Source organism: Helobdella robusta (genome assembly GCF_000326865.2).
Source record: "Helobdella robusta unplaced genomic scaffold HELROscaffold_5, whole genome shotgun sequence".
NCBI lineage: Eukaryota > Metazoa > Annelida > Clitellata > Rhynchobdellida > Glossiphoniidae > Helobdella > Helobdella robusta.
The window spans coordinates 2240947-2265747 of record NW_008705254.1 but is presented as its reverse complement, the minus strand read 5'-3'; the positions used below and the strand labels follow the sequence as shown (position 1 = coordinate 2265747).

Sequence of the window (24801 nt, the reverse complement as noted above, 5' to 3'; positions counted from 1 at the left end):
AAAATGATTAAAAATGATTATAGATTAAAACTGAAAAATGAAAAAAAATGAAGCAAATTAAACTAGAAATGATTGCAGCTAACTTTCTACTAAGCAATTATTATCATTTAAAACTATTTCAAATATTTTTATATAAAATCCAACGTTAATCAATTAATTCCTAAAGTTATTCTCTAAAATAAACAGTTTTTTTCAAAAAATTAAAAAAAATAAAAAATTTTTTAATAGAAAAAAAAACAATAAGAAAAAAAGTTGGGAAGAAAATCGGGAGAGCACAGCATATCATGACAGGCCTGACCGGCAAAAGATTAATTAAGGAAAAGTGTTGCAATAAAAACGTGCCTATACATGCAGAGAGTGTCCATATAAATTGCCTGCTGGCCACGAGCTGGTTGTTAAGTTGCCTGCATTCTTAGGAGATACGAGTCAGCAATCTTTAGTGCATGCTGAGTGAACTACAACAATAACCATTTCAACAACGTACGTTAACAACAATCATCATCGCTAATTATAGCATATACAAAACATTTTATACCAACAACGAACCGAAACTCCAAAAACTATAAAGTATCCACCGTCAATGAACCACCTTACCCCATCAAAACGTCCGCATCTCATCGCCATAAATTATTTGAGGTTATTAAACTGCTCGTCTTTCACTCTAGATTTCTACGATGCTATTTCTGCTCTCAATAAAAAAGAATTTCAATTTATTGAACAGTGATCACGGACTTTCGAGGCTATACTATACTGTATTTTTTATAGAAGCATGTAAGATGGAATCTTAATAATTTGTCAAGCAAATTTAGCGAGTTTCATACTATCCATTCATTCTTCCATTCATTATACAACACAGGCAGATCTAGACAACTATGAAGGGGCTGGGGGCAAAAATTTGACGAGGGAGGCCAAAAACTGAAAATACTTGAAGATTTTTTTGGTCATCAAATAATTATGCGTAAATTTTTGCAATTCAGGCGGTGTTTGTTTGCACTTATAAAAATTGTGTGTTCTAATTAATGTTTAAAATGTAATCAATTAAAATATTACATCAATTACGTTGGTTACATTTTCAAAAAATTACAACAGAACGGTTATTGAATGCTGAGTCTGAAGGTCATAGTCTCCAGGTCCCTTAAACCCTCCACTGATTATAATATACAAACATTCATTCATACCTCCGTCATCCTTCGTCCTTTCATCTCTACCTCTTTGGGTACGTTGATTGATTTGTATTCAGTTTCAGACGTACCCGCCAGCTCATTGTTCATTTAATCGTTCGCAAGTTTTTTTATTTTTTTTTTAAATTTATTTTGCGTAATTAAAAAGATTTTTTTTATTATTTTTAATTTTTTAAAAATTTTAATTTGCAGTCTATTAAGTTCCGCAATTTTTTTTATCAATTTGTCAAACAGGTTTTATTTTTTATTTTTCATTCATTCATTCATCTAATCATTCATTTATTTATCAATTCATCCTTCCTTACACTCGTTAATTCATCTTTCCATTCATTCATCTATTCATCCATTATTCATAGATTTATTCATTTATTCACTCACCCATTCGTTTATCTATTCAGTTATTACACACACACACAAACACACAAAAAAAACACACACACTTACAAACGCTTAGCAACACATGCACGTACAGACTGCAGCATCGTTGTAGCATCACAGACAGGTTTTGATCAAATTGTTTTGCTACGCATCGAAAAAGAAAATTTTATTTGCACGCCTGTCCAAACTTACATGTGTATTTGAATCGCCCGGACATGCATTCATATCAACTTAAATTTTTGTAGGAATTGGTGTATGCGTTTGTTTGCTTGCTTGTTTGTCTGTCTGTGTGTATGTGTTATGTGTGTGTGTATGTGCGTGGGTATGTGTTATATGTGTGTGAGTGTATATGTGTGTATGTATGTGCGTGTATTATGTATTTTTGTGAGCATATTTTAAAAGAACGTTTCTAGAACGTTTTAATTGAAGAAAATTACAAAATCATGTTTCTGTATGAATGAATGAATGAATGTATGTTTGTTTGAGTGTGTGTGTGTCTTTGAGTATTGTGTGTATATCTGTGTTGGTGTTCTTCTTTTTTTGTCGCTGTCGGTAGCAATGCGAATAAAATATTATCATGCAAACACGCCCATCTTTATAACGGTTTACATGCATCGTCTTTGTAATGCTTATTCTGGTAATTAAACTTTTTTGTTGTTTTTATGTATGCCACGTACGTCTGCCTGTGTATGCCTTGTGGTGCAGAGTGTAATAATTTGGTTACATAAGCGGAAAAATAATGAATGAATAAATAAAAGAAAGAGTGAATGAATGAACGAATGAATAAAATAAGTAAATTAATAAATAGACATATATATGTATATGTATATGTATATATATATATAAGAATATATATATATATATATATATATATATATAAAAGAAAGAATGTATATTTAGATTCGTTGGAGAGCGGGCTTTTGTATTTTTATAGGGAAACCACGTTGAACGTATCAACATTTGAATTTATTTTTATCCCACACACGCACGCACACACACACATGCACACACACACACACACGCACACACTTTCATGGCACGCACTTCTCTTTTCATAAGTGAGGTTGCCCATTCTTACAAATATGCGTTCATACGCTGACATACAACATCCAAAAGATTAGAACCTCATGTGAATAATTCTGAAAGGTGGCTGGCCTGTAGCAGGTCAAACTCGAAACCAATGTAATTTTTTGCAGTTATCTTTGTATTTTATAAACATTTGTAGATTGGACTAATTTGGTGATATCGTTCAAGATTTGTTTGGTTTTCACGTTATTAAAAGGATAATAATTTATCTTATTAATAATTCATATAAAGTTTATTACTGAAAAGTTGTAATATACAGACGCCGGCTGGCCTTATTGAATGACATCTGGCAGCACATGACGTCAATCAAAAAGCAATGCAGAGCCCCGAAATGTCACGGGAATGATATAAAAACGTCAATATGTTTCAATTGTTTGCACGGCTCCCACCTAGAATTCAGACGCATATGTGTGCTCGCACGCGGGCAAACATTCAAACAAAAACAATATATATAATATATATGTATATATATATATATATATATATATATATATATATATAAATGAATGAATGTGGGCATCTGTTTAGAGTAGAGGATTATGTGGATATTTGAATACTACATCATAAAAATACATTCATTCATTCATTCGTTCGTTCGTTCGTTCGTTCGTTCGTTCATTCATTCATTCATCAGTCCATCAATCCATCCATTTATCCATTCCCTCACCCATTCATCGTAAGTTTAAATATTTAGTAAAATGACATTTTTAATTTGATAATAATCTGTTGATGACATTGAAGTGGACAGATGTCTCCTTCCCAACGATAATAAAATGCTCGTAATGTGGACATCAAACCACAAGGGGATCGTCAAGTTCAAACATCTAGAAATGTATCCTTCCTCCCAAAATGACCAAGTAAAAATATGAAATTTTTTATACGAAGCAGATCGTGGCGGTTTTGCTTTTACCGATAACCATGCACTCAGTTTTGTTGATGTTAATTTGTAAGCCTTTCCTCTCACTTTCAAAAACCAATTTTAAAACCATTGTTTGCAATTTTTCCATATCGATACATATTGATACACGTATGTACATATTCAATACCAGCATACATACGTACACAGACATACGTGCATACATACGTACAAACGATGGTGAAAGTGCAATGATGGTGCAGCAGTTATGAAGTTAGTGGTGGTCTTTTGAAAATATTTAGACTAGTATTTCAACTGGTTTGTTCCTATACGATGGAAGAGAGTAACTGGAACGGGAAAATTAATGTTGATTGAGAAATTAAACTCAATTTAAACGCTAATGTGTAAAAGTATATCCACATGAAGTGGATTTTTACAAGTTAAATCAAGGCACTATGACGCTAATGTTGAATTGTTGACGATGAGAATTGTGATCCTTGTCCTTATCAAACGGAAGAATATGCATGTAACCGATGCAAGTGTTTTTGAATGAAAAAAGTATGAGTATTTTTTGTGTGTGCGTGTATGTGTGCGTGTATGTGTGCGTGTATGTGTGCGTGTGAGTGTACGTGCGTGTGCGTGTGCGTGTGTATGTATGCATAAACGAAAGAACACTCAATGTTTCTTCACCACTTAGATGTACTCAGGTAAATAACACATTAGAAAATATACATACATCCCCAATGCAAACATGATCTTGCACACACACACACACACACACACACACACACACACACACACACACACACACACACACACACACACACCACACACACATACACACACACACACACGCACACACACACGCACACAACAAATTCTCAACCATAGAAACAGGCGTCACTGCTCCCTGCATTTCTCGTCATTCACAATGTGTTTATATGCATAAGGAGACAGAATAGAACGCAGTTATATAGATGCGAATCTGAAAATATCAGGTCTATAGGTTACATCGTGATCGTAAAGAATCGTCACAAAGCAATAATCTAACATTATGTGGACGCATCTGAATAAGATGTTTCATTGTTTCGATTCGGCCAATCAAAAGTATAAACTGCACATTTGTAGGCACGTTGTATGCTTGTGTGTTGTGTGGATGATGTACGTTGTGTAAGCGAATGTTTGTATGACTGTGTGCGTTGTTTTTGGCCGAAAAATCGTAGTAATCTCGTTACATCAACTAGTAATCTCGTTACATCAACTGAGAATGACATCACATCGTTGCATCAATACTGAACGGGATCACATCACATCTCCTTACATCAACTCTGAATGTCACTCCTACAAGGCATCGAGCCTCTAAATAAACTTCACTGTAATGCTCTAATGATGCGATTTTACCAAATCGTGTTCAGCTGCGGCAACAGGACACTGGCTGGCTTATTACTGACTTTGATTTGTTTCATATTATCATTAAAATTATTTATGCAGAAAATTTTTCAAAAGTGTTTAACCTTGAACTGATGAATCTTTACTGGCTGCACTATTATAAATTCAAATTATTAACTAGAGTAATTACATTAAATTAACATTATATTAACTTCTTGATTTGATGCAGAATTTTTTTCAGTTAAATCATTCAGTCAATGTCATTTCACAATGAATTTAACTATGCATATGTAGATGTGCATATGTAGATAATTATGTAAGTAGATATATATATATATATATATATATATATATATATATATATAGTATTTCCTGTTATATGTTGTATGTTGTAAGAGAGCAATACTGAAGATCTTGTTTAAAATATATATATATATAACATAGAATTTTGGAAACACTCACCCACTCACTCACTCACTCATACACACACACACCACACACACACACCACACACACACACACACCACACACACACAGACAGACACACATACATGCAAAATTTTTGAACGGACATTTTATGCATCATCATAAGCACATTGTATCTTTTACAAAGCCAGTTATTGATCCGGCCTTAATATATCACGTGATCAATAAGTTATTTATAACCACGACACTAATTTTCGGAGTCATTTTTTTTATATTTTATTTTTTGTTTTATTTATTTATTTATTCATTGATTAATTCCTTTATTTCATAATTTCTTTTCATCTTTCATCAAATTCCTTCTCAACTTAGAGGAGAGTCTGCCGGCATTATTTGCAAGGTTTATTTTTATTAGCATTATTATCTATTCTATTATTGTTTTTATTATTGTTGTTTTTACTTTTAAAATTATTGTTTACCGCCGTATCGATAGGTCTGCGATTACGTAATGTAATGTGTTCCGTGCTCAGTGAATGTTTTTAGTTGCTTGGTTTAGGAGGTTCCTTTGAGAACTTTTCAACGTATTTTCACCCTTTTGGGTTCATATCGGAGTTTAAATCATTCATACCTTATCGTCGTAATACCCAATGAAATTTGAAACCTTCAACAAATTTAATCATTTCATTATTGGGCAGCAGTTTCAAACTGAATATTTTAATTATTGGTATTAAATACTTTTTAATATTACTCTTTATTCATTGTAATCTTTACAAATCCTTTTTGCTAATAAACTTTTTAACTTACAAACCTCATTCAACAACCTAAATGTAACTATTGCAACAACACAGTAACCTACAAACAGACAGACCATTGTAACGATTGACTATGACTACTACAACAACAGCTAACAAACTAACCCATCGTGAAACTTCCTGAACGAAAGAAACCAACCAACCATAAAAAACCAACCAACTAAACAAAAACGCGATAACACAATCATCTAATTTTGTATATATCAACAAAATATTCAATCAGCAACCTAACATACAGCCAACCAACCAGCCAGTCAGCCAGCCAGCCAACAAACCAGCCAACCAACCAACCAGCCAACTAACAATAGCTAATTACTCTGTCAAATTAATTTTTTTTTATTCATGCATTCTTTTTTTTCATAACAATGAATTAATTAATAACTAATTAATTATTTATTTAATTAATTAATTCATTCTGTCATCGATCTAATAATTGCTCACATTTTCAGCCGAACCGAACAACTTCTTCACAGACTTATTTATCCCATGCTTTTAAGTCGATGTGAATGAATCGAACAATGTTTGCAATGATCTCTAGATGCTGTCTGATTGCTATCTACCAACGCATCTATCCTTCCTTCATATCTACATACTCATTAATTCTTTGCCAGACTTTTTTTCAGATTTACTTGAATTTATATTATCAAGACAATTATTAGCCATTAGTTAACCAACTTGGATTATTTTTCTGTAATTTATTTTTTCGTCACACCAAATGTGAAGCATTCTATAAACTCATTCAGTATCATTAATTTAGAATGTTTTCTATGTGTCTATATAAGAATTATGTAGAAATAATTTTTAACTTAATTTATTGAAAAAATGGCTTGTCGTGTTGCTTTCTTTGGTTTTCTCAGAACAAAAATTGTGAAGGACACAAAAGGTAAACACTTCTGGAGATATTTCATTTGAATCAACACTCAATTACTTGTTTGTTTGTAACGGGACAACACATGCATTTGTTTCCAGTATTGTGCGATGGTTTGAGGCATACAAATAAATGCTTTACAGCAGTAATTATTGATTTTAAATGAAATTTTATTCCGTTCTGTGGTTCATCAGACGAAAATATCGATTTAAAATTTAAAATCTTTTAAATTCGAAGAATTGAAAATGTACAATTGTGATATGCTTCCATATTTAAGTCTTTCAACCATAAAACAAAATAAATAAGAATTAGGAAAACTATTACAAAAAATAATAGTAATACAAAAGTTTAAACCATTTGTTTGGCCAATCATTCAGAAATTATCATTAATTATTTAACTAACCAATCAACTAACCAGCCAGCCTAACAATAAATTCAGTAAATTATTCTCAATAAAATTAGTCAAACACAATTACGATTATAAATTTAAAAGAGACACAGAATTGAATCACGTGAAAATAGACATTATAAACTGACAGCGCTGGCCTTCACACCATTGGCTGGTTGGGCAAAACAAGTGACCGTGCCCCAGGGTAGGTAGGTAGGTAGGTAGGTAGGTAGGTAGGTAGGTAGGTAGGTAGGTAGGTAGGTAGGTAGGTAGGTAGGTAGGTAGGTAGGTAGGTAGGTAGGTAGGTAGGTAGGTAGGTAGGTAGGTAGGTAGGTAGGTAGGTAGGTAGGTAGGTAGGTAGGTAGGTAGGTAGGTAGGTAGGTAGGTAGGTAGGTAGGTAGGTAGGTAGGTAGGTAGGTAGGTAGGTAGGTAGGTAGGTAGGTAGGTAGGTAGGTAGGTAGGTAGGTAGGTAGGTAGGTAGGTAGGTAGGTAGGTAGGTAGGTAGGTAGGTAGGTAGGTAGGTAGGTAGGTAGGTAGGTAGGTAGGTAGGTAGGTAGGTAGGTAGGTAGGTAGGTAGGCAGTTACAACACTATTTAGGGAGGTAGGTAGGCAGCTCAAACACTATTGAATCAACAGGAAAAAAACAAAGGCTGTGTATATAAATTAGTCACATTACGTAAATAAAAAACAAGGACTGTATTTTAAAACAAAAGTCAGGAAGTGTGAGACCTACGAACCAAAATCCCAACCATATAGTTTGAAGACAGAATACGCAGCTTATTATTTTGTAGGGTATATTTTCGTCGAATACATTTTTATCCATTTCAGAAGAGACAGCATTGGTACAAATTAAGTAGTCTCGTCTTTATGATGCTAAAATCCTTTAAGCTGTCTTCTGATGTGAAATAAAAATTTTAAAGTTTTTCAGGTTTCTATTATCTATTTAATAAATTGTCATTTTCAACTTTACGTTTTTTGTGCTCTACGCCAGTTAAAATTTTAGAAAGTTTTTTGATTTTCCGCTATCGTTTGCTGTCGTGATTGAGTTTCTAGTTCATTCCTTGAATTGTACGCAGAGAATCACGTGATATTTGAATATTATTGCCATACATTCGGAAAACAGTTCGGTGATAATATTTTGAATTAATATTATAACCATATTAATGTTATAAATAGGTCTAAATTAATTTTCAACTAAAGTCTTTGAAGTATAAATAAATATTTTGTAGGACAAACGGCTTAGATTGGGAACATACAGAGACAATTTGATCTAGTGGTTTGGGTTGAACCAGTGATTTGAAAGTAATAACAGGGTTTTTGATTGCCGACAGCACCTGATGCTCGCACCAAAACCATCCAACGTTTTTGGCTGGCTCTTGACCCCCTTTCCCTTAAGGCCAGCGCTGTTAAGTGTAATAAATTGAGAAACAACTTTTTTTAATAAATTCTTTGAATATTCAACATTTGTTGTTGTAAACTGTTGCATTGTAGGGAGCAACAACTCTATTGCTGAATAAATTGAATTAAATCCTATATATATATTAACTAAAAATCAAGAGATTTAATATATTTTGTCAAGATCTACTACGCAAATGTTTGTTCCATGAAAGCACAACTTTTCTGTGGTGTCGCCAAAAAATGTAATGTACAAGATTTAAAATAACAAATAAATAAATTTATTAAAAAATGAATAAAATTGTAATGAAAGATAAATGTATGCATTTATAATGCTAAATAAATAGTCATGTAATGTACACTTTATAAACTTGTACAACTTTGTTTTTTGGTTACAGCCAAGTTATTGAAAAGAACATTTTTATTTCTTCGTTTAGTTTCTATTCTATGGAAGAAAGTATTTTATTTTAATTTTTATAATTTGTTGGTTCATCCGAAGTTTGTTCATTGTTTTTTTTCTACCTTTCTTGCGCAGAGTGACATGGGATCGAAACAGATGTAACAAATTGATTTCTGTGGCAAAAATTAAACAAACAAATAACAATTGCGGATTTTTTTTACCAAATAATAGGAATGAATGTTTAGCCCCAAATGCAAATATGTAGGATGCAAACGTTTGCCGCGCTTCACAAAATGTACGGTGCCTGCGGATATTCAAATGCATAAATTAGGAATAACTAATTAATAATAATAGTAATTATGATTATTATAAATAATTACAAATAATTTTGTGATAAAAATAATTTACAAGAGAAATAAAAGCATTGAACGGTATTTTTTGTGAAGATAATATGTGGCGATTAAAAATTGAAAAGCGAAATGAATGGAGACAATCATTTGAACGTAGATGGATGAGTATTCTCATTTCGGCTCCTTCTTCATCTTCTTCCATTCTTTCTTTCCAGTTTATTATTTCTGTTTTTTTTTGTCAGAGCATTTATTTTTCAACCACTTCTATTTGATCATCATCAACACCATCATCGTCATCAACATCGTCATCATCATCGTCATCATCAACATCACTGTTTTCAATTTCACAACTTAGGGACACGTTGTGGGGGAATATTATTGCTAATAACAACCGCTGAGTCGCAAAATAACTCAAAAATATCACAAATTTTATTCATTTCGACAACAACAACCAGTACAACAACGACAATAACAGCCGCAGCAGCAAAAACAACAAAATGAGAAAAACAACAACATAAGCAAACAACCATATCAACCCAACAAGTAAAAACAACGTTCAAATTAGCAACGACAACAACAACAACTCACAAAATAAGACACATAAAAACAGCAAAGTAGAACCTCATATAAACAACAAAAACAACAAAATTCTTTCAAAACATTAAACACATCAACGACATTAAAAATATTAATGACATCAATAACATCCTATAACAATAACACCATAAAGGACAGATTACAGCACACCACCTTCACCAGCATGACTAATTAAGATGCGAAAATGGCTTCAACATTATTAACACGGTGGCATTTTGAACGAAAATTGAAATATCACCTCTATATAATTAACATATTTAGCAGATACGAATTTCAATTCATGATAGATAATAAATAATTATTTGTAGAAAAAAGTCTCTGTTGAATATGAACGCTGCAGCGAGCAATGAACGAAATGCTAGCCAAAGTATTCTTAAAAATAATGGTAATACAAATAGAAATAGGAAAATCTGCTATGGGTTAGTATGAAACAGCAACAACCACACATCAACTACACAACAACCACACATCAACCACACATCAAACACACATCAACCACACATCAACCACACATCAACCTCACATCAACCACACATCAACCACACAACAATCACACAACAATCACTCACCGATCTTCCAGCATTTGCAAAACAACTACGCAAGAACATTCAGGAAAACATTTGAGTCGTCATTTTGAATGTTATTGCATTAGATCATCTGAACCATTCAATCGACATCATAAAATTGCCGCAAAGACAGCACTGCAATATCACTAGAAACAACGAAGACAACAGCCACACAAATAACATCAACAACATTGATGAGATCTGTGCGTTTTTGATTGATTGATTGATTGATTAATTGACTGATTCAAAGTTTAATTGAATGATTCATAGACTCATCGATTGATTGATTGATTGATTAATTGAATGATTTATAGACTTATCGACTGATTGATTGATTGATTAATTGAATGATTGATCGATTCATCGATTGACTGATTGAAAGTTAATTTGAATGATTGATAGATTCATCAATTGATTGATTGGAGGTTTATTTGAATAATTGATTGATTGATTGGTTGATCATGACGTCTTGACATCATCAGCAAAAGGCAGTGTGTACATGACCCAGTATACAATGGCGAACACCATGAAAGCCATCGGGAAGGTTCTTCGAGACATTTTGTCCACCTGTTTGTTGGTTAGGGTTGATTAGTCGGCTGGTTGTTTGGGTAAATGAATGGTTGATTGTTTGGTTGACAGTTTGATTGGTTCGTTCTTATTTTTGTTTATCATACAAAGTCATTTTGTTACTCATTGTTATGCAATTAAGCCACTTGTAACTAAATTTATAGATTAAAGTTCCTGCTGCACGTGTTGGCAAGTTAGCTCAGATGTTTAGGCGTCTTACTTGCATCGTTGTTATTACGCCATGACCTGGTTCGAATCTTATAAATTTATCGAACCTCAAAAATTATCACACGTCATATCGTGCTGTGCACAAACATGTAGGTACGTATTTGAGTCGTATGTTGAGGTTAAAGAGATTTTTTGAGGATAAATTTCAAGTTTAATTGTAATTAAATAATGGACAATATTCAATCAACCATGAGTTTGTTGGGGCTGTATTTTTTAAAAATTGTAAACATTATTGGTTATCCAAATTCACACTGAAGATGTAAAAAATGTATTCCACATAGACGCAACTGTGTTAGTGGTGCTCGTCTATTTTTTATGCACGAGGAACTCAATTATTCATGCGAGTTCAAGATTTATGCAGCTGTTTTTAAATATTGATGTCTCATGCTTGTGCAATTTGAAAAATTTTATTTTTGTTTGGAACATTGATGTTTTTATGCTTGTTAAAAATAACAGAGTTATATCCAACAGAATGGTTGAATTTTTTGTATATACTAAAAGGACTAACAAGTTATGTTAGGCGGCAAGCAGAATAATGCAACATGCAACATGCAACATGCAACAATGCAACAATGGAACAATGCAAAAATGCAACATGCAACGTGCAACGTTTAACTAGAAGGACTCACCTGTCTGGCCCTTTCCCTGCCCTCAGGATCGACGACGCGAGGTGGTTGACGCTTGTCGGAACTCGTCTCCGCAACTGTGATCTGAAATTCATTCACGTTTTTATCAAGTCGTCAGCCGCTTACAATTATTCAAAAGTGTTTTTAATTCAGAGTGACTCGTTGGAATGATGTTGTGCTTATGTGGTGAAACATTCGTGTGGTGTGTTTTTGTGGTGTGTTTGTGTGATGTGCTTGTGTGGTGTGTTTGTGTGGTTTACTAATAATGTTTACGAAATAATACAAAACAATCGTACCAAAGTTAAATTATATGAAAATTGAAAAATAGCCATCACCTGGTCGAGTTGACTCTCAGCGTTGCTTTCCTTAGGCGGGGGCTTTGGTGCGGGAGGGGGCCTGCCAAACATGGGCCTTGGAATGGAGTGGAGAATCTTCACACCGGTCCTCCGGGCAAGGACGTTTACGAGGGCGTACTCGAGGAGGGCGCTGAAGACGAAAACCAAACAGACTGACATCCAGACATCAATGGCTTTGATGTAGGAGACACGTGGCAGGGAAGCGTTGATTCCTTGGTTGTTTGTTCGTTCCATTGATTAGTTGGTTTTTGATTGGTTGATTGATTAGGGGGCAATTTATGTTGAATGATTGATTGATTGATTGATTGATTGATAGATTGAATGATAGATTGAATGATTGATTGATTGATTAAATGATAGGTTGTATAATCGACTGAATGATAGATTGAAGATTGATTGAATGATAAATTGCATGGTTGGTTTTATGATAGTTTGAATTTATAGATCAAAAGATCGATTGAATGACGGGTTGAATGAATAATCGCAAAACGTTCAATTAATTAATTATTAAACTTTTGATTGAATAATGATTTTTAGATTGATTAATTTGTAAAATTATCTAATTAGCTATTACGTGATCAATTGATAATAATGCAAGTTTATAAATTATCAAAAGTGTCATATTGACAAACTAATAAGCTCAACCAATTTGACATTTGTAAGTTAAAATATTTATCAACAAAGAATGCATAGATATGTTTCATTATAAATCTGCTGTGACATTAAATAAGTTGCTTTTATTTGCGTCTTTATTGCAGTTGCCTTGACTCGCCAAAATGAATCGATCAAATTGTTTTTAGGGTTATTCGATTGAAATAGGAAAATAAAGTTAAAATAAATGAACGTTCTTTTAATTTAGTGGTTTAACAATTAGCAGATAACAACAAACGCACAAGACAGTTTGGAAACAAAACAATGACACACATTAAAACAGGAGCACAAAAAAGGCAAGAGCAGCAAATAAAAATATTGCCAAAACACTTTAACAACATCAACAACAAAAGAAAGAAAAAACAAAAACAGCAGCCATACAAAGATAAAAAAATTGAATGGATGAAAGCCACTTTAACAACATCAACAAAGACAATAAAAACAGCAACCAACACAGCAGCAAAGAAATGAACAGCAAAGAAAAGAAAAAAAGAAACCTGTGCTCTGTGTGGTCGTGGTTAGCACGGTGAGGAGCCCTATGGAGACCCTGGCAGGCGAGGCATCGATGTTCAGCCAGAATGAGATCCAACTGAGAATGACGATCAGTGTACTAGGCACGTAAACTTGGATCAGGAAGTAACCTACATCTCGTCGCAAGATGAACTTTATCTCCAAGCAGGAGAATATTCCTGGAATTTTTGTTGGTTAATTGTTTGGTTGTTTGACCGGTAGGTTGATTGATTTGTTGATGGTTGTCTCAATGTGAGATGGTCAGAAATGCTGGGACTGACTGCTGGTCAGTGGTGAAGGTCATAATTTTCAACTTGGGGTCAAGGATTAACTTTGAAAATGAGCGTTGATCAAAATAAAAACTACAATACAGATAAAAATAAGGATGACAACAGCGTTAACGATGATGATCATGAAGCTGGAAGTATCAGCAGTCGATGTAATAGTAGAGAAGTGCGCGAATGAGCAGAGGATCCAATGCTCTTCAATTATTCTTCTACAAATGGAAACAAATTATCATGATGGCCATGATAGTTGCACGATAATGTATATTTCAATTTAACTAAATGTTTGGCTGTCAGATGATTGCTATGTGGTGCAATATATTCCCTGAAAATTTACTCAAATATGTTTGTGGGTTGTCTGTAATTTTTTAAATTGAGGCCGAATTAATTTCAACTGCTTTAAATTATTTATAATTTAATTACAATTTTATGAAACGAATTAAATTCACCAAATTCTGTCCAACATTCCAAAAATCACTCTTTGTATTTTTGAACGTGTAAAACTTCTTCAACATGAAGCAACCCTTTTTTTCTTATAATTAATGCAACAAAATATATGAAAAAAATAAATGAAAAACTTAAAAAATTCTAAGCTATTTCACGAGACAACAACAACCATCATAATTGTCATCATCGTCGTCGTCGTCATCATCATCACCATCATCATCATCGTTATCATCACCATCATCATTATCCTCACCGTCATCATCATCATCATCTTAGTCATACCTTTAATTAATTACTTTGCACCTGATTAGCTAAATTTAACGTTCCGTGTTAACTTGCGTTGTTCATTTTTTAATTTCACGCCATTCAGAATGTGTGTGTGTGTGTATTCCTGTGTATGTATATATATATATATATGTGTGTGTGTGTGTTTATGTACGTATGTTTGTATGTGTGTGTATATATGTGTTTTTGTTAGTGTGTTTGTGTGTAAATATTTGTGTGTATATGTGTGTGTATATGTATGTTTATGTGTGTATATATATATATATATATATATATATATATAATTATATATATATATATTTGTGTTATTGTTTGTCTTGCATGTGTATGTCTGTTGTGCATATGTTTGTATGTGTGCGAATATATATGTATATTTGCGTTATTGTGTGGGTGTATGTGTGTATGTATGTGTGGTGTGTGCCTGATGAGTTGAAGGGCAAATATTTTTAGATGTGCAGCTGTCTAAGTTCAATTGAAAAATTTTTTTACAAAAGTTTTTTGTATACTGGTTTGCTTGGGCTAATAATTTTATGTAGTTTCTAGTTTTTTGACGCAGTTTTATTTCTATGATGTCATGATGATTGTGAGTGGCTGTTTTGTTGGTTGGTTTGGTGATTCTGAAAGTTTTGTTGTTGTTGTTGTAGTTCTGTTGTTGTGTTTGTTGCAGTTGTGTCTGTCGTTTTCAAGTGTTTCCGTATAAATTCGAATTCAGTCTAATTTATTTTGCAGTTCCTTCATAACAAAAGCACATTAGGATGGGGTCTCAGGAGAGCAGCTGACCAGATTCAACGATTAACAATACAACTTCACATTTAAATAAATTTTCTCTCTACATCTCAATCAAAAATTTAAATACTAATTTCAGATTTTTTTATCCATTTGCAATAATATTATTTCTTAAAAAAAACAAATTTGTTAAAATCGCTCAGTGCAAAGAATGAAAATATTTTTGAAAAGTTTAAACTGTACAAGCGTGTGTGTAGCTTAGCAGTGAGTATAAATTAGGCCCAATCTATCCAGGGAGCAATAATTTTTTTCTCATTTTATACTTTGCCATCATTTTTTTACTTTTCAAATTATATATTTTTATGGGGTGCCTTTATTTCGTTGAACTTACGTGTCACGGGACAAAAATGTTTGCGTTGTTGTTGTTCTGTTGATGTCTGTGCTGTTGTTGTTGATGTTGTTGTTGTTGTTGTTTGTTGATGCTGCTGTAATAGTTGTTGTTGGCTCTCAAGTTTTTAAAGATGCAATTCAGTATGAAATATGTTTTTATTACTAGAGAGATGGTCGTATATTTTGTTGAAAGATGAGTTTAATAGCTACTCGGTGGTTTGAATAATGCCAACCAATTCATCATTTCGCAAAATGAATAATGTATAAGATGCTTGCATCAACCTAATAAACAAACAAACGAACGAACGACAAACAAACACTGACAAACAAACACAAACAAACAAACACACCAATATATAAAAAAAGATAAAGATAAGAATAAAAAATGACTTCACCCAGAAAACAAAAAAAAAACAAACACGTCAACCAACACAGACCGAAAGAATATTATGAAGCATTTTAGTAAGATGAGCATGGAGACTGGCAAGTGACAACTTTGATCAATAAAAAACTAAGATAAAAATAGACAGAGACATCAGAAGAACAAATCGGACAATGCAATATTTCATATCCATGTCACAAAATAATTATGAAAAGTTGTAGATGAAATGTGATGAAAATAACTTTCCAAAGAGCATAGTGCGGAGAAGTTGTTTGCTGGTTTTACGTTCCTTAAATATCGCAACAATCATAGAAACAACAACTTGGACAACATTCATCAGGGCACAATCTTCCTAAACAACACAAAAGCAGATCACATAGAGACATCAATATAACAACAAAACATCAATAAAGCAATTTTTCAAAGGAGGTTTTTTTTATGAAGAGGTCTCTTAATGTGCCGAGCAATGAAACGAACTGGAAAAACCTGGTGACAAACATCTTCATCTGCATATATGGAAATCTCTCCATGTATCAGGTACCCTACTGCTGCTTACCGCCTTAATATATCGCCACCATCATTTTCTATTTAACCTCGCGATATTTAGAAAAGTCAATTTTGCATTTCAAATTAATTCTTTTTCACCTACATTATTTCTTATTAGTTATTCATTTCAAAATAATACAATCCAATGCAACACAATTCAACACGATACAAAACAATAAAATAAATTTTATTTGATCAGAGGATACTTGTGATCACTTTAAAATTAAAAAGACCTTTTTTGTGAATTTATTTAAAGTGATCTATTCGTGGCACACACACACACACACACACACACACACACACACACACACACACACACACACACACACACACACACACACACACACACACACACACACACACACTTGCTTGCTTATTGCTGCAAACCACATTCTACAATCCTCTAATTAAGTTCCGTTGTAAAAAATTTTTCCTCAAATTTCTCTTTAGGCGCGCAATTTTAACATGCTAACAACTGGAAATTGTATGAAAGTGAATAAAGAATGTTGAAAGAAATTTTTTAATTTATGTCATTCATATTATTTTGTCTATGGTCGTAATTTATCCATCTGCTCAGATATGCATTTAGTTAAGGTCCGGCTGTCGTTCACTGTAACAACAAATTTATTTTCCAAGCAGCATTCAAAAATTTTTGCGGCAAAGAAAAACCAAAACATATTCTCAATTAAATTAATAAATTGTAATTAATTAAATAACACATTTCTAGCTCTTATTTAATCGACAATAACACAATTGAAATACAAAATTACAAACCTCTCAACACACAGACCACAGACCCATATTGAAAGAAACAAAGAAACAGACACACACAGAAAAAGAGAGAAAGAGAGAGAGAGAGAGAGAGGGAGAGAGAGAGAGAAAGAAATGCACATCTAGACAGCCATTGGCAGCACCAACCAGTAACAAAGAGGTAGCATGTGGCTGTGCGTGTAGGTATTTACTCTCAGCAGACGATAGAGAATTTAATGGGTGCCAATGACAACGATATTGAATGGCGAAAATAAAATGTTCACCACGATTTCATCAGTATGAACTCCACTCTGTGAACTCCACATGTCAATGCATCAATGTAATATTCGCTTATAAAAACACGTGCACGTGTGTACACTAACAAGCTTCTAAACATGCGTTTCCTCTTTATTGAATTTTTCACTGAAATTAAATTGATCTGAGAATGTGACAGACAAAATTTGTTGGGGAAAATATTTACGTAGGGGGAATAATTAATAAGTGGAACAAAAAGTAACATTTATTTATATAAAGAAGGAAAAAAGATTTAGAGAGAGAAAGAGAAAGTGAGAGAGAAAGTGAGAGAGAGAGAAAGAAAAAGTTGAAACATACGAGTTTCCGTGGTGATTCAAGTTGCATTTATCATAAACATCTTTGTCAGTTTATATTGGAAGTATTATTTTTTTAATATACAATATATATCAAAGAAGGAGCTGAACTTGTCATCATGAGGACTAATCTACAAATCCAGGCAAGCTGTAACATACAGCGTGCAATGCGAGTGACACAAGCGACACACATTTGTATGCAGCGCAGCCACCGCGTCAGACACTCAACCAAATGTATGCGGGTCTTTAAATTTGACCTAACTCACATTCAAACCATGTCGGCCAACCACTATTATGGAACAATTGCACTAAAGAAGACACCCCCTTCAAAGAAATTAACTGGCATCACTTATCCAATCTCAATCTAAGTGCATCTGTACTGTACGGCCTAGCATTGTTAAAGATTTCAAAGTTTATCGGTACCTTACGAAGGTCACTTAGAACTTCGTATAAACTTTTTCTTATCAACATGCAGTTTTTGATTTTTGGTAACAATTATTATTTATACAATTTAAATTATTTAATCTATATAAATTTCAAACATCTCATCAGAATATATATTTTTCGTGACAGGCAATATAGTTACCAATATTCTCTCATCCAATCAAACTCATCCTCACCATCAACATCGTCATCCACTCATCCAGTCATAACCATTTATCCCATGACGTCATAATTTCATCCAATCATCAACCAACCTCACCATAAACATCATCCTCTCATCCAGTCTTAATCCTCTCTACCATCAACATCCCAATCACAATCATCCGACAGCATCAACACCACGCACCACCGCTGACCTCCACCACTGACCACCACTGACCACCACCACTGACCACCACCACTGACCACCACCACAGACCTCCAGTATAGTTCTGAACGCAATCATGTAGGACATGGGTCCTGTAAATAAACTGCGGAAGTTCGATCTGCTTGTCAAATGTTACCGGCTCGTCAAGCCAGGAGAAGAACAAGATGTCCGTAGGGTAGCCAACTGGGTGGTTGTTATGGTGATGAAGATGATGACGATGAAAAATGATGATGATGATGATGAAAAATGATGATGATGATAACGGCGATTTAAAAAACTTCGAATTCAGATCACGGTGGGGAACAACACCTCAGTCGAATTTTTCAAACTGATCTACTCAATTTCTAATCGCTGGGGTGAACGTTGTTAAGACTTGGAAGTGTTAATTATATTCATTGAACTACTTAATCTTAAACAAAGAAGATTCAATAGCAGTAGGGTTTTATATCTATCATCGGTAGGTTTTGTAATTTTTTTACGTAAGCCTAAAATAAGTAGTGTTACATTTTTTAACAAGGACAACCAACCAACCAACCAGCCAACCAACCAACCAACAAACAAACCAACCAACAAACCAACTGTTTGAAAAGATACAACTACCGATCAAAGTTCGAAATGAATGGTTTCCTCAATTTATTAAATGCCTAGAGTAACATTAAAAAGCAGAGATCTAATGTAACACTGCCTGAATTATTGGGCACTTCACTTCAATGGTCACTACCTTTGAAACTACTGCACGGTTTTTGCGCTAGTGCTCTGCGAATACGAAGGCCGCAGTTTCAAATGCTAGGAATCAATAACCGAAATTCAAATAATAAATTTAGATATATTTAAACTTATTTTTTTCATAAAAATCAATTGGACATTCCACTTAATATCATTCAAAACGTAATACATGCTGCACATTAATTTTAAAATTTTTCTAGTTTCAAGTTTGGTTTGTATTTTTAATATTAGACATTGAAAAGAGTAGAGCAATGTAGAATGAAGATATCTCTGATTATTTATTGGATCAATTAAAATCACCCGCTAAAGTTTCAAAAATAATAAAGCCATGGCGTCATCATATGACCTACCATACTTACACGATGGCATGACCTGCTTACATAATGGCATGATAACACGAACTAAATACATGATGACATGGCATGACCTACTTACGTGATGACATGACATGACCTTCTTACATGATGACATGACATGACCTACTTACGTGATGACATGACATGACCTGCTCACATGATGGCATGACCTTCTTACATGATGACATGACATGACCTACTTACGTGATGACATGACATGACCTGCTCACATGATGGCATGACCTTCTTACATGATGACATGACATGACCTACTCACGTGATGACATGACATGACTTCTTTAAATGATAACATGATCTACTTACATGACTCGAAGGTCATTGGGCAGATCTGTGTATCGAAGGGGTACTTGTACAATTTCATTGGACAGGAAAACGTGGCAGATATTCTGTAGGTGGTGATAGTGATTATGATGATATGGGTGGTGGTGATCATGATTATGATTACGATTACGATTACGATTATGATGGTGGTGGTGGTGATGCTGATGACGAAATGCATGACAAGAGTATGCATGACAATAGCACAAAAACATTACGAAAAGAACTCACTAATCAACTACTTGCTAAATGAGTGGATGAAATGTTTTATAAAAAATTAAAAATTTATCAAGTTAGTGTCATTTTGATGAATAATTAGAACCATATACCATAATTTATTATCATAATTATATGAGAAATTATGAAAGATGCTAATTCGTAATGAAAAATTATGAAAGATACTTATTCGTAATTTGTATAAAAATGATGTTTGAGGAGGCGGGCATCTGTAATGAAGCCGTTTGTCCGTTAGGCCGTTATGTCTAATGAACCTTAAAATCATTCCTGACCGCCACAACATCGCCACTAATATGAGGATGATAAGGACGACGATGACGACGAAGATGACGACGAAGATGACGACGAAGATGATGATGACAAAGATGATGACAAAGCAAAATTGACTTTAACGAAAAGTAATGACAATGATAAAGTTGATGAAAATGGAGAAGATAAAGAGGAAAAATATATTTTATGATGATGGCCGAAAATAAACACAGACGACATACGTAAGTGAAGTAATTTCAATAATGAATAAGATACCGAACATTATTGAACGGAGAATTTATAATATGAATTTCGAATTCATGCTGTGATATATGGTACGATATATGGTATGATATGATATGATATGATATGATGTGATGTGGTATGATATGACATGATAGGATATGATATGATATGACATATAATATGATATGATATCAGTAATGATTGTAATGACAGCTATTGTCAAATAAATTGTGTTGTCAGCCTGAGTAATGAACTGCAAAATCCTAGATAGTTTTATACAAAAGATAACAAGACGATGATGATGATGATGATGACGGCATGATGATGATGATGATGATGATGTGAGTGAGAAAGTAATTTCGACAAAGTGATTTGTATTAGCTTTTCATCTCTCTGAACTTCATGATGTAAAAACAAATAATAGATATATCAATTAATAATATCACATGACGTCTTCGTTAGCATCTCTAGGAGGAGGAGGAGGAGGTGGTGATGTTGATGGTGATGATGGGAATGATAATGATGATGATAATGATGGTGATAAAGAGGATGGTGATGATGGCGACTGTTGATGAACGAACCTCCATAGAGAAACACCACGCCATTAAATGAGTGTTGTTTCCGTTCGAACATGAATAGAAATATACAAGTATGACGCTTGTTTATGTTTTTTTTTGTAGTGATGTTTGTTTTGTAGGTTTTATGCAATATTTGTATTAATATTTGAAGATGTTTTGTATAAATATGTTTATATAAATGATAAATGTTTTTGAAGAAGTCTTATTTTAAGTGTATATTTGAATGTTTATAAGAGAGGTAAACGTTTATACCAGTGTTTGTTTGTGTGCATTCGGATGATTATTTGAATGTTTATATGAATCGCTATAAATGTTTATACTATTGTTTATATGAAGGATGAATGTTTATGTGAATGTTTATTATGTTGGTTATATGCAAAGGGGTTCATACGTTTGTATATTTAGATGTTAATGTGAATGTATGCGTAAAAATTCTTCCACGTGTCGGCTTATAATTTGTTTACATGCTTGCTTTTGTAACGGAATTTTTTATTTTTTGCTTATGCATTGTTCGTTTGTGTGTGTTTGTGTGTGTGTGATTGTGTGTATGTGTGTATGTGTTTATGTGTCTGTGTGAAAATTTCATGCATGATTCATAACTTTCCTCATTGAATTTTTACGTTTTTATTATGGACAGATGTTGCAGTTTTTTTCCAAGGTTTAACGTGTCTCTTGATGTCATTATTTTTGTACTTTTGATGTTTTTTTCAAAAATTAAGATACTTTAACAGTAAAAATATAATAAAATTCAATTATGGTACTGTTGGATATTCCACTGCTCCAATTTTGTAGCTTTTGAAATTGAATTCTGTGTTAAATATTTTCAAAGTTCTTCAGCTAGATAATAAGAATTTATTTCTAATTATTTGTAATTTACTAATTTTACATATAAATTTTTTTTCTTAATTATTCTCCATTCAATAGTTTTACCTATACAAACTCATTCATAATAATCTTTCATTCATTAAATTGAATTTTACTTGTAATTTTGAAAAATCTCGTTGTCTTCCGATCCAAATGTTATTCATAGCGGAAGCAGCGCCATTTAAAAAGCCCACCGACGAGTTTGAAATGAAACTCTTTCATTTCGAAGAACGTTTATTTCTCTGGATTGAAAAATATTCTCATTTGATTGAGTTTCTACCAAAAAAGAACAAGCCTTTGAAAGCTGTTTGTTCAGTTGAAAAAATGAATTCAAGGGATTCTTTTTTAAATTCTATGAAACGGCGATCAGTTACTGGCAATCAGGAGAAAATGCAACAAATTCAACTTCATTTAATGCTATTTACAATGGTGAAAAATTTTAAACAGGAAAATAATAATATAAAGAGATAACAACAAAATTATTATTATTATTATTATTATTTTGAATAAGTCCAATTTTTTGAAATAACAATTTTTTGTAATTTTCACAAGAAGTGCAGACAAACAAACCACACCTTATCAGGCCTATTGATGGATACCCAAATTCCCACATTCAAACTTAAAGCCAGCACACATTTGGACTGCAGCTATTTTTATCATCAACACAATTTTATCATCATCTCAGTCGTCATCACCATCATTTTAATCATCCCAGTCATCCGGATACTTACTCATCATCCCACACAGCAACATTGCACCAACTCGTTCCACTAATACTAAAACTAAATTTATTACTTCATCATCAACATTCAAATGAATGACATCAAAGTAAAATACACACATACAAATGAACAACAACATCATCAACATCAATAACAACAATACCGTCAACAACATCAACAACAACAACAACATCATTTTCAACTTACTGTAGTTTACAGCATATATATATATATATATATATATATATATATATATATATATATCCTTATAAGAGCAACATCTATGAATGCTGAAAAGAAGAACCATCGTTAAAACAACATCATCAAGGTAGGTAGACCAACACCACAGACATTACAGGCATCCCTAGAAACGTCATCAACAATGAAAAACAAAATTATGACGTCATCGTCTAAAACATCAACAAAAACATTACGTCAGTACTGTCAGTGTAGCATTAACATACAAATCGTCACATTAATGAAAACCTTATGAATATAAACTTTAAGAACATATTTATCATTAACAACATCAGCAACCGCAACAGCAAAACTACAACACTAACAACAACAAACAACAGCAGCAGCAACAACAGCAACAATAATGACAACAACACTAACAGCACTAACAACAACAAAGCCAACAACATTAGCATCACCGTCAACTGTCAGATACACAACATAACATGTTGTAAACATCATCATTACATATGAACACGTTCCTAAGAAGAAACATCATCATTAAAAAAACATTAGGCTCATCATCATCATCGTTATCATCATCATCCTTTATGATGATGGCGATTATGATGATGATGGTGATAATGATGGTGATGATGATGGTGATAATGATGGTGATGATGATGGTGATGATGATAATAGTAATCTACCAAAAACTATTAATTTTCACATAAAATTATTTTTAAAAAAATAAAATGGCAAAGACACTTTAGAAAAGACACTTTTTTGTAAATTTTCTTGAGCTTTGATGGTCTTTGAAACATTTACATGGAAAACAGCTTACAACTTAGAATCAACACACACACACACACACACACACACACACACACACACGCACAAACGCAAACACACACGTATATGCACACGCATGCTAACATGTACACACGTAACCCACACACGCACACACACGCATACTAACACGTACACGTGAGCACACATCCGATAGCAAACTGATTTTTCTTTCAACTTCACAACGATGCTACTTATGAAATTTTTAAAAAATAAAAATAACAAAAAAAAAACAAGTGAACAGATGTATGAATAAATATTTATAGTGTAAATAATACAAAATATATTGAAAGCGAGGAGATGTTTGGCTGTTTGCTGACTAGGGACCCATCTTTCGTTGATGTTATCATTGCAAAGAAGAAGGATTGTTGAGGTTCCAAGATGTTAGTATCAACAGCGTACCACGATGTCTCGTTACAGCACATGAGTGCGAATATTTAATCATATCTCGTTACAATTAAATATGGTTGCAGTAGTTTTTTTCAACATTGCACTTCCTATCAACAAAAGACAACTGTTAGAGATGAATTTACTCTTTCATTGTGATTTTCATTAAGAAATAAGCTGGCTACATGAATGGCAGGCAGCACAAGAAGGTCAGC

The 24801-nt window shown here is 33.2% G+C and overlaps 2 protein-coding genes across 2 annotated transcripts in view; both read right to left on the bottom strand.

The window, feature by feature from the left end:
• Positions 1–8620: 8620 nt before the first annotated feature.
• On the bottom strand, positions 8621–11247 carry HELRODRAFT_163306 (hypothetical protein; the record flags this gene model as incomplete). Its single annotated transcript, XM_009027211.1, has 3 exons — positions 8621–8784; positions 9299–9480; positions 11156–11247. The coding sequence occupies 3 exons, from the start codon at positions 11245–11247 to the stop codon at positions 8621–8623; spliced, it is 438 nt and encodes a 145-aa protein (XP_009025459.1).
• Positions 11248–12379: 1132 nt separating this feature from the next.
• The window catches only part of HELRODRAFT_68094 (hypothetical protein), a gene marked incomplete at both ends in the record, with an annotated part of 16528 nt that continues 4106 nt past the window's right edge, over positions 12380–24801 (bottom strand). The window contains 4 exons of the mRNA XM_009026936.1: positions 12380–12678; positions 13615–13806; positions 18908–19039; positions 20263–20345. Of these exons, the coding sequence (XP_009025184.1) occupies positions 12380–12678; positions 13615–13806; positions 18908–19039; positions 20263–20345 (706 nt within the window). The remainder of the gene's footprint in view (positions 12679–13614; positions 13807–18907; positions 19040–20262; positions 20346–24801) is intronic.